Below are 12,447 nucleotides of genomic sequence, written 5' to 3'. Positions count from 1 at the left end.
AGGTAGGGATCGACTAGTTGATTAGTACGGATGACTAGTTTTTCCCTTCATATTTTGTTTTGGTATTTTCGCGGCTATGCTTTAACGTGCAAGCACTATAGGAAAATAAATTTGATTTGACTGCCATTTAGCGGTTTTACCTAGGGCTGTGACGATAACCGAATTACCGCAAAAATGAGATTCCTACCACGGTGCTGAGGTCATCACCGCACTTTTTTTCTCCGAGGCCTTTGCGAGACGAGCGAAGTACCAAAGTGACAGCAATCAGTGGCGAGCACTTACTGATAGCGTGACTCGCTATTTGGTTGAAGAAATGGTGCCATTCCGTACTGTTGAGATGCCAGCGTTCACAGCCATGCTACAGCTTCCTGACCGAAAGTACTTTTCTCAAACAGCGATCCCTGAAATGTATCTGTCAGTGAAGGACGGCATAATATGAGACTTGAAAGACGTTGATTATTTCTCAGTGACAACTGATTTGTCATGATATGCAACATGATGCCATACACGTCGCTAAATCGTACATATTTTACGAGTTGCCCAATTCGTATAAATTGCGAGTAAAGTAGTAAGATGGTACAGACAGAAGGCGGTTATAATTTTACAGAATCTTACCTGAGCATTCAAATGAACAAATATTTTCATAACAACATGAGCCGACTGGAATAAAGAAAGAGATCAGCGTGATTGATATTCAAAATGGAAAGCAAGCGCTGTTTTATGGTTTTTATATCTGCAGTCCTAATTTCAGTTTCCATTTTTGAATGACAAAAACAGACTATTGATACCTGCTGATATAGACAGATATTTACTTGCACGCAGGCGCAGAACACACATGCTAGTTGACAGTCGCAGTTAACTTGACAGTTAAAAATCAACTGGTCCAACTGGCTCTTTTAGCTAACTAGTGTTGACAAGAGATGTTGCATATAATTTGCGGGCATCAGGGAGCTGCTATCAATATGCGGGGTATTGAAATAGCTTTTGATCAATTTGTCAATGACCCTCAGGATATGTTGAGCAACAAAGCCTCCGCCATCGTCTTGTCAGTCATCTCTCCTCACTCTCTTCACGTCATAAGTAAAATCTCGACTCTGCAGCTCTTTATGGAGCAGAGCAGATGCTTTTAGTTTATAATTGTAGTTTAATTGTGAAAATTCAATGGCATCTAAAATTTTGGTTTTGTAGCAACCTTATTTCCAGCTAAAATAACTATATTGTGATGTATCTCAGTGAGAAGAAATATCTTAGTAATTGTATCTCATGATAATAAGACCACATCAATTAAGAAGAGTAAAACAGGGTCCATTTTGATTTCATGCTGACTTTATATTTAACAAAATGACTTAACAATACCCATGCAATAAGAGTGAATAATAAGAGCGTTTCATTTGCATGAGAACATCATTGCATGTTACAGACAGGAGCCAGTTTTGCATTAGAAAGCAGTTACAGTAGAAAGCTAGCATGTAACAGTAGAAAGACTGGTTTACGTCCATGCTGAATCAACAAACAGCAGAAAGACTTTAAAACAGCTTGATTTCAGACCGAGTATAAACCAGAAAAGACATGGTCAGATGAGAGTACAGATGTTAGTCAGAGAAGGTTAAACTGGCAGGCCTCTTCAGTTAGGGTGGGTGAAATGTGTTTGAGGGTAGGGGCAGATGATGCTGGGCCTGTGCTGTAGGGCAGACTGTGATTTGTTGTCACTTCATCTAACTAACAACAACAAAATCACAAGTCTTCCACACAGAAGCAAGCCAGCGTTTACTCCACTCTCCTGGGTCCCACTCATTTGCCCCTCTGTAAATTATGTTTGGATTCTATCCCAAATGGAACTAATAAAACAAACCCTTTTGTACACATTTCACAAAAGGAAAAAAATGTGAAAGGTCAGGCAAAGAGAAGTGCATGAAACAGCAGTCATATGTATATGAAGCATGAAGCAAGTTTGTAGAACTATTGAAAATACAATTTAGTTCCACATACAAAAGCAAAAAGAGAGGCAATTTGGATTAGAATTTCAGCACCTCTATAGGGGCTTTCACACCAGGACTCAGTTACAGGATCTAGCCATCAAGACAGTCCCCCGAGAACTACATTTTTTCCCTAGGGCCATTTTCCTGGATGCAATCGCACTGCCAGTAGGAACTCTGAAGTGACGCAAGCTGTCACAACGCCCTGCCACTCTGGTTGTTATGCAAGACTATCTGGTTGTTATTATAGTATTATAGCATTTGCCGTGTGGTTGATGCCAAATGTCGCTAAGTGAGCAGAAATACATAATCACGTTTTGCTTGGTCCCTTCAAAGTCGCATTGGATTATCTCAGTGTAAAGGTTGAGAAGTACCTAGACTTCGGCGTCAGTCCATCTATCCATGTTTACGTTTATGCATTTGGCAGACACTTTTACCCAAAGCGACTTACATTGCATATCAAGGTACACATTTACATTCTTATCAGTTCTTGCTTTCCCTGGGAATCAAACCCATGACCGTGGCGTTACAAGTGCCAACACTCTACTGTTTGAGCTACAGGAAAGCCAAACGTCAAAAGCCAAATGTTCATGGAGTTAGTTTGTGGAATAAGTATAGGTAAGCAATTTGCACAGCTTTTTAAAAATGGTGTTTCATATGGCCAATCAACGCAGGTTACTTCTTCGGTAGTTCCTATTGCGCTGGGTTAGACTCTACTATGATGTAGGAACTATTTTAGTCCCCCCAAATTGCAATAACTAAAATAGTTCCCAGTTCCTGCAGTGCGAACATGCCAAAAAGCGGGTACCTCCGCCAATAGTTATAAGAAATATGAAAATGTTCCTTCGGTGCGAAAGCCCCCCATTTTCACCCTAACAAAATACAAAACTTAGTATACTTAAGGAAACAAGGATTTGTGTAACTGTGTCCAAACCAGGTATGACTAGTGGTGCACGATATATCGGCCGCCGATATAATATCGGCCGATATGGTCATTTTTTTACACATCGGTATCGTTCCGATGTCAAAATATGGCCGATGTGAACAGGCCGATATTTAATGTGTGAAGCTGAAGAGGTTGATGTGAGAGAAATACACATTTCATACAGATGACATAAGCAGAGAACAGTCTGTTTTCTTTCATTTTGAATTGTTCTGTTTAAAAATAGAAGTTTCAAGCTTTCTATATATGTCTCAGGTCTGTGAGGCAGGTAGGTTTCGGTTCATTTATGAGACGCGCTCCAGGTTCACGCGCCGTCGCCTCTGTCCTGATTAAATATTTTCTAGTATATTTACTTTTTATTTATTAAATCCAATTCAATTCGTTGATGAAACATTGATCAAAATTAAGATACAATTAGGTTTCGGTTCATTTATGAGACGCGCTCCAGGTTCACGCGCCGTCGCCTCTGTCCTGATTAAATATTTTCTAGTATATATACTTTTTATTTATTAAATCCAATGCAATTCGTTGATGAAACATTGATCAAAATTAAGATACAATTAATACAAAACGAAATTAAATTTAAAGACAGGCTTTGTGCTTTCTGCTTGAGGTCTCTGTGAAAGTTTTAAAGCAGTTTTTAAGTGCCGAGAGCGCTCACGTCCGTAACATTGTTAATGCAGTCCAGTGCGACTTATGTTTTTTTCCTCCTCATGACACATTTTTGACTGATCGTTTTTTGACTCGTAGATATTTGAATATATTGCTTGATATATGATACCCATTCGAATTTGATTTTTCTCAAAAGTGACAGCGCGTGTGATTTGTGGATTCTGATAAGCGCGAGTGGAGAAACAGGCGTTTATTTATTCATTCTCAGTGTTGAGAAACGTAGCCTTCATGTGTTATTGTGTTAATAATAACTAAAGTAGCCTACCTAATTATGTTACATATTTAGTTTGTATGAAAACTATCGCGTTCGTTACTTATGGATTAAAAAAGTAGGCTACCGGTGCTGCGCGAGCTCTCTCTCACAAACACGGACGCGCGCACATAGAGAGAGAAGATAATTGTAAAATGAAAACGGGCTAAGTTTAAATTTTGTTCTTGCTTGTTTGTTTTTTTCTGTCAAAATGTCAGAAAGCATTTTGTATTATCCATCCGTGTTTTTAAAATTCGTTAAATGACGGACGTTTTACTGTTAACACAGCCCATATGTCGGATTCGTCTTATAGCCTACTTGTTATTATTTTTAGAATAAGTGATTCGTTATGCTATTATTGGACTCCTGTCTATTCATTGTCAACTGTTTTCTATAAATATGTTTGTATTGGCTAACATTTATTCAGCTGCGTGTCCTGTTTAAAATGTGCAATGTTCAAACGCAAAGACAGTCACAAGAAGCCCTTTTCCCTGTGGTATTTTTTAGAATAATATTTGGATATTGGAATAATAAATGAAGTAGCCTATCTTAATTGTACACATGTTCCTGTTTTTTTTGTTTTTTTTTACTGTTTTCTAAGGGTTTCTTAATTTTAGACAAGTTGACCAGCACACATTATATGCAATGCAATGTGTGTATGTGTGACATATTTTGCACACAGGTAAAGGTGCCCAATATCAGTCATTTCTAAAGTAAAAAAAATGTGTTTTGGAAAATAGCTCTTTATTTGATAATCATTAAAATTTGTTTTCTATACAGAGATATCGACATCGGTAAATATCGGTATCGGCCATAACAGCAATATTAATATCGGTTATCGGTATCGGCCACAATTTTCACATCGGTGCATCCCTAGGTATGACAATATAAAGCAGATGAAAATAGATTTTTTTTCTGTCCAGAAAAAAAGCAGATCTATAAGGATCGTTATATGAAATCATTAAAGAACCGTAATTGTTAAGTGGAATCCGAACCCACACTGAAATCTAATTGGTCCAAAATCCCATTCTGATTGGCTATGATTCAGCACAGCATTTTTGTGAGCACAGAAAAGTTGCTGGAAACCTGTCGCACCTGGTCAGGACACATGATGGTTAGGTGTCAAGATGGGGTTGTGGTAAAGTGATGGAATAGGTGATAGACTTGCCTGTTCTGTAGTAGATACTGGGCATTCTGAATCTGGTCCTGTGTGCCTGTGATGGTAATAATCCGGTCCTCTGAGCCCTCCAGAGGCTCATCTATTTTGATAGAAGCTCCCGACTCATGACGAATCTGCTTGATCCTCTGTCCGCCTTTCCCAATGATGGAGCCGGCCAGCTAGAACAAGAGTTGAGCAAAGCTTTAGTAAGTACGATTCAGGGTTATTATGGTATGCTAAAACAATTGATTTGAAGTATTTGAGTTAAATTAAATTAAATAAATATCTGCCAAAAAAAAAAAGAAAAAAGAAAAAAAAGTTAGTTTTCAAAGGCAGTATTTTGGGTGTGAATTAGGGCTGGGTATAGACCTTTAATCACCGTTCCCATGTCATCACATCCGGCTCCGATTAGTAGCGGAATCGAATTTCTGCCTGCATTGTTAATGGATAACCAATTTTGCCAAGAAAATAAAACTTTTGAATTTGATAATAAATGTAATATGTAGTCTTATGTGATACCCCAGCATGTATGGGTCTCTTTCATTTTAATGTGCACCATTATCAGAGCGATCAAATTGTCAGGGCTGCCAGATTCGCCAGTCATGAGATGAATAAGGATCTGCACGCTGCTAAAGTTAATACCAGAGGAATGGTTGTAATGCACTGTTTTAATTTGATTTTTTTTTATTGTTGCAACAGGTTCATTATGATTAATCTCCCATTTTGTCTACAATATATCTGATTATTGCACTCAAACTTTGATGATGTCCCATTTAAGAGGTTTTTTTAATAATCAACTCTGGGCTGGAAATATTCCCTTATTTGAACAACTTTTTAACTGTACAAATTTGATACTACTTGATTGTATCAGAAAGTAAAGAAAAAGCATAAAAAATGCAAACATTATTTTTCGTCTTTATTTGTAATTAATGGTTATATGCGATTATGTACTGCACATACACATATACATATATATACATATATATATATATATATATATATATATATATATGCATTACATAATCGCATTATATATATACACACATATATATATATATATATATATATAGTAGGCTTGTGCGCTCCCCTTTAAATCATGAAATGTGTGTCGGAATAACATGACACCATTTTTTTTCCTGTCATTATACCCGATTAATGATTGTAAACTGGTGTTTTTTGATAAGTAGCTGTGATGAACTGAACATGTTGTGAACTGGACGGCATTGGCTGCGCTGTGTGTTTGTTTTGCATGCAGCCAACGAGGACAACTCAGTAGAAAGAAGTTTTTTGCCATTTCACAGTATACTGTCTTTTTTGCATTCTGTCTTAGGTCAATTTTGTTTCTTTTGCCATAGCACTGAAGATTCAGTAGAGGGAGAACGCTGACAAAGAAACTTCTAATAGAACAAAATTAATAATAAAACCAAACTATGCAGTTGTGTGTTAGTTCAGCAGTATGCATTAACAACTGCATATATTAGCACAAAAATAACTAGTAACTAAAAATAATAAGTAAAAAATGTATTATATATAAATAAATAAATAAATAAATATGACTAAATATATAATACAATAGTATATAAGAAACAATATATAAATAATACTAAAAATGGCACTTGTGCTTAGATGTGGGCAAATCAGACTCGGGTCATTTCCCACCCGCTTGTCTTTCTCCCTACTATTTCCACTCATTTATGTGCACCACCAAATAAAACGCAAAAAGCCGCAAAAACAAAAATCTATCTAAAATTTCCTTTTAAAATAGTATGAAAGCACAAACTATAATAACCTTATATATAATATGGTTAATAAATCTGCACATTTTACACTCACATCTTTAGGGATGGTCACTTGTGTTGTAATAACAGGCCCACCAATGTCGCTGTAAGAACCTCGACCACCTGATGACACAAACATCTTACTGTGATTCAGCCATTTTATAGTTATATGTCGGCCTCTCATTCACACTCTTATACAAGCATAATTACAATATTTAATGCATATTCCATTATCACAGTATCTGACACTCACCAGATTGGAAGGGCTCCCAAGAAGAATTATTGTCTTCAGGTGAAACAAGAAAAGAAAAGAAGATGGAAAAGGTGATCAAGATATCAGAGCTACGACAGAGAAGGATAAAGAGAGAAAAGCAGGAAACACTACGCTATCAAGAGGAGTGCAGTGCTCCGTTTGACTGGAGGTAACCTTGAGCTGGTGTGTGTGAAGCTGAAAAACACTCACCATATCCACCTCCACTCTGTGTACAACGAAAAAAAAAAAAAAAAAAATTCATGGAGTCAATTCAAAGAGCACAAGCATACACTCAAAGCAAATTCTCATATTTTTCAAGCTCCCAATCTGACACACACATTTAAAATGAAAGCAATAAACCACTCGAGGCCATGCAATACAGTGATTTTACCCCACTTAAAGGTTTTTAGGTCACTGCTTCACACACCTAACGCTCCTTACCACTGTAAAACACTTGTAAGGTTTGGGTTCAAGGGGCTAATTGCTTCTTTTTTTTTTTTTTTTACTGGCAACTGCAAAATGACAGATACTGATGATCAATAAATAATTAAAACTCATTTCTATTGCATTGCAACATTTTCATGACAATTAAGCATATTTAGCCTAATTTACATTACTGTAATCTCATAAAAAAAAAAAAAATTCACAATATTTAACTCATTGCATTACAATTTCTGTATTACAATTGTGAGCCCACTGAACAATGAAAATGGAAGGAATAAGTATTATGGTATCAGGAATCAAAGGAGGAAAATGGATTAGTTTGTCATGAATTTGCCAGAATGCCAAAATCCTTAATTCTAAAACGGTCTTCTTTTTTTTATTGCAACATAGAATATATTGCCATTATAAAAATAAACAACTATTCTAGAGAGTTTATTACATCGTTGATATTAGACGATTGTAGAATAGCATATTGGCTATATTGCAGCAGCTTCGAATGTACCACATCCAATTACAGTCTAAACTATCAGTTTGTACAGCAGAATTCAGCATGAATGTGCTTGATCCTCTCTGTGGACAACGACAGGCTTGCCATCTTCCAAGCGCTCAACTCACTCAGAGCAGCGTTGCACAAAGTTCATTGGCGAGTGTGATGGCTTTCACCTACGTATTTAACTGCTCCTTGGTAACCAAGGCAACAAGTGATTCAAAAATCTGTTGCCAAGCAACAGCAGGCCAAACCAGTGCACTAGGCATAAGAGCTTCACATATGCATCCATTACACTGTCACTTCAGAGAGAGAGAATAAGCCATTACACTTTTTTTCTGAAAGTGCCCATTAATGACATGAAAAAGACTTTCCTTCACAATGATAGATGACAATCAAGTAATGAGTCTCAGTATAAATGTTGCAAAACTACAAATTCACATGCACATTTATCCTCACCATGCTCTCGTAGCGGTCTCCAGGTCGCCCCCTTCGATCACTGCTTACAGGAAAAGAGACATGCTTAATTTGATATGCTTGTAGTGGGCATGCATCTGAAAGCTCTGAAATAACCCATATATATATATCAGAGCTTTCCTGTCTGTCACACGACGCACAGAAAAACGCACGCCAGTTTCGTGCGCACCAGAATAGAGTTCTCTTTCGTGCTTAAACGAATAATATACACAATTATATCCTCATAAGAGCAGTCTTAAATGAACGTAAAGCGTTGTGAGTGAGATCCGTGTCATCAGCAACCACTAATGCTGTCTGTCATTAATGTTAATCAAAGAACAAAGATAACAGAAAATACTCACTGCTCGAGACTAAAGAACTTTTGTAGCTTTAATAAGGATTAACCTATATTTAACTTGTAATTTATGCAGTGCAGACTGTTTGAGAACTTTATTCAATTTCTGTATATTTCACAGGGCACAGGTAAATATGACATTTATTATGGGTTTAAGTGAGGAATTATTTTAAGTTCACTTAAATGAAAAGTTATATATTTTTAGAATAATAAATGGTAATTTTTTTTAGAGGTTTCATTACACCAATGTTGAGTGACTATAATCATATAAAAAAAATAAAAAAGAAATCTATTTCATTGAGACATCATGTTGTATTAGTAACAGTGATACTGGCCTTCATTCATAAAAAGACATTAACCAAGTATTTAAAATATTGGCTACTGTCTTTATGTAGTTTCTACATTAATTTGGAGATTAACATTGAAATTATTACATTATAAAATAATTTATTTAAATGATTACATTTTGTATATTAATAATGAATATTTATAAATTAAATATATATTTAATTAAAATATTGATATTTATTTAAATTATTTTTTTCGCAAATTCTTCTGGTTAAAATTGCAATTTAAAAAGTGTTGTGCATATATATATATATATATATATATATATATATATATATATATAAAAATAAATAAAGACTAATAATGTTTATTGCAAATTTTTTACAAAATAAAAATTACTACTATTGTAACAACACTTTCATTATTAAAAATAAAATAAAGTATTTAAGAATAAATATAATAATAATACATTTTATTTTACTGAAAACCTTTATCTTATGGAAAACTGCAGGGTGCCCTGTTATCATGCAGGCTGTCAGGGACACAGGCGGCCTATAACTATAAATCATTAGCCAGGAACACTTCAGTACACTAATACTGGAGAAAAACACATGGATTGTCTACTTCAAATTTTTTTAGCGAGAAATAATATTTTTCATATTTTTACCCAAAATTGGGTGATGTGAGCATTCTAAATATGTTTGTTTCATTCATACTGGAAGCCGGAGGGCGCCCTCGCGCAGACAGTCCAAAGTATGCCTCACAGAAGTAAAACTTATAACTTCCAGAAAATCCCTAATATGGACAAAGGCATCCAGCTATCACTGTAACTGAATAAAAAGAAGATAGAAAAGCTTTGACTTCTTTTAAACAAAGATAATAAACAAGACTACAACAGTTTTTCTGTATTCTTCAAGCCAACTCATGTATTTTCATAAGAATAAATTATATTTATAAATGCAATGAATGCTAATCGACATTAATTCGATTATAAAAAAATAATACATACATACGATAATATGTGATAGGAAGCCACTTCAGATCCTAAATGGAAGTTATTTAAAATATTTGACTGACATTATTAAGTGAGTTTGGAGTAAAACGTAATATTTGGTACATTTTGCTTTTCAAATCCACATCATAAGTGACTCAAAATCACAGCACTTGCAGAGACGGAGCAGCTTACTGCTTTTTTCAGTTTACTGAACTGATCAAGCCGCTCTGATCACACTGCCACTCCTCACTATGAAACACACTGTACATATATTTATTAAAAAATAATAATAATAATAATAAAAAAAACCATTATGCCATTTCATATTTTCACCTAGCCAAATCGGGATTTCTGTTTTATTTTGATTAATTGTGCAGCCCTACATAAAATAAATATTTAAATTGAAAAGGCCATCATTTGATTACAAATTGTAATTGAACAAAGCAGTATAATTTTAACACACTGCTGAGAGTGAATATTCACTAGGAACGAGACTTGAAATTGAAAAAGCATGTCTATTTTTTCATGTCTATCAGCTTTTAGGTCAAACATAAACCCATCTTGAGTCCTCATGAGTCCTTAACTGTGCTATGGAGTTTCCTTTGTGTCTTTTTTATTCAATCAAATTGCGTTTGAGAATAAAACTAATTATATTATAATTAAAACAATTAAAAGATTGCAAAAAAGTATTCTAAGGCTCAAAAATAAAGAAGTTGATCACAAAATGATTTACAGTGCATGTAAATCTTTGAAAACCTTTATTTTTCGCTGTGCATTTCGAACACTTTTCATCACAAACGCACACATTTTGCTCTCTTTTCTGCTGTCTTTTTTGTGGGTCTAAATCTTTTGCTTGCAAGTTGAAAAGTTTTGCTTGCGAATGAAGCTGTGTCTCAGTGGGCGGTCTCTACCAACCAGGATGGAAGACCCTTTTCTATTGGTCACCCTGGATCGAAGTGACAGGTTGACCACGCCCACTACGTTTTCCCGCTGCTGCCGTGCAGTGTGTCTGAGAGAAGAGTGAGCGGACTTGTAACATGGCGAGCAACAGGTCCTTTACTGGATAAGATAACTGATTTAATATCACTGTGGCGAGCAAGACGAGGCCGGTGGCGTGATTACTGATGAGCGACACCTGCGCGACACACTGGTCTCATGTCTCTCACGGAGGATGAAGATGGAGAGGACAAGCCTGGATTTTACATTGTGTTGTGTTTTATTATGTGTGGCCAGTCTGTAGTTAGTTTTACCGCAGAATAGATTTTATTAGCCAACACAACAGCATTGCTAGCAGCCAGAGCCACCAATAGTAGCCTATACAAAAATTGGTTCTAAGCCAGTTTTTTTTATATTTTGCTGTAGTGTGTCAGTAGGAAAAATCTGTTTACATTTCCAAGCATTTCAAAATTAGCTGATGTAACAAATACATAACATTCAGGAGCATTTATATGTAACTGTGTAGGCCTACTTAGTTTTTGACTAAATACAAATTCAGATCATTGATCACAAATTATAAAAATCACTGTTATTTCTTTACTTAAGGTACACTATTTAACTTTTGGTGCCCTAGAGACATGCAGTTTTGTTAACAGACAGATCATGCAAATGACATAGCCTTTAGTGTGACTTGCTACTAGTAGCTGCTGGTAGCAACAGCCGGATTCTTTTCTGACAGTCAGCGTTATTTCAATCTCTACTTAAGATTAAATATGAATATGAAAAATTATGAATATGAAAAATATCTAAAACCTGTCGTGCTAGATAAGTGCATGTAAAACAATGTAATCTATATATCATTAACGAAAGAAAACGAGTGAAGTAATTTATATTTATATTATGTATTTTATGTACCTACATTATCATAATTTTTAAGCCTAATATTGTTAAAAGCCAATGTAACGTCTCTTCTGCTGCTAGCACAATCACGGTTCTGGGTAGTCTAATGAAATGATCCGGAAGTTATGGCAGATCAGAGATGATTACCTAAGCCCGACCATTTGGCCCGACTTTACTGGTTTAGCCAACGTTAACTATTTAAATGGTAGATCATAACGAGAATAATTCAGTTCACTTGCCACTGAGTTTATGATATTAAATCAGTAAAGGACCTGTTGCTCGCCATGTTACAAGTCCGCTCACTCTTCTCTCAGACACACTGCACGGCAGCAGCGGGAAAGCGTAGTGGGCGTGGTCAACCTGTCACTTCGATCCAGGGTGACCAATAGAAAAGGGCCTTTCATCCTGGTTGGTAGAGACCGCCCACTGAGACACAGCTTCATTCGCAAGCAAAACTTTTCAACTTGCAAGCAAAAGATTTAGACCCGCAAAAAAGAGCTAAATTTGTGCGTTTGTGATGAAAAGTGTTCGAAATGCACAAAGAAAAATAAAGGTT

At 35.7% G+C, this 12,447-nt stretch overlaps 1 protein-coding gene across 7 annotated transcripts in view; it reads right to left on the bottom strand.

Annotated features, from left to right (window-relative positions):
- hnrpkl (heterogeneous nuclear ribonucleoprotein K, like) overlaps positions 1-12,447 on the bottom strand; it is a 29,449-nt gene that overhangs the window by 1,344 nt on the left and 15,658 nt on the right. The window contains exons 11-15 of one of the 7 annotated variants that reach the window (XM_084413094.1): positions 8,422-8,464; positions 7,242-7,257; positions 7,032-7,064; positions 6,834-6,901; positions 5,010-5,179 (exon numbers count right to left, since the gene is read on the bottom strand). In XM_084413094.1, the coding sequence (XP_084269220.1) occupies positions 5,010-5,179; positions 6,834-6,901; positions 7,032-7,064; positions 7,242-7,257; positions 8,422-8,464 (330 nt within the window). Of the gene's footprint in view, positions 1-5,009; positions 5,180-6,833; positions 6,902-7,031; positions 7,065-7,241; positions 7,258-8,409; positions 8,465-12,447 lie in introns of all 7 variants that reach the window. The other 6 variants (XM_084413095.1, XR_014627883.1, XM_084413096.1 and 3 more) reach the window with 6 other exon arrangements.

Source organism: Rutilus rutilus, assembly GCF_951802725.1.
Source record: "Rutilus rutilus genome assembly, chromosome: 7".
Taxonomy (NCBI): Eukaryota; Metazoa; Chordata; class Actinopteri; order Cypriniformes; family Leuciscidae; genus Rutilus; species Rutilus rutilus.
This window is presented reverse-complemented; position numbering and strand designations above follow the sequence as displayed.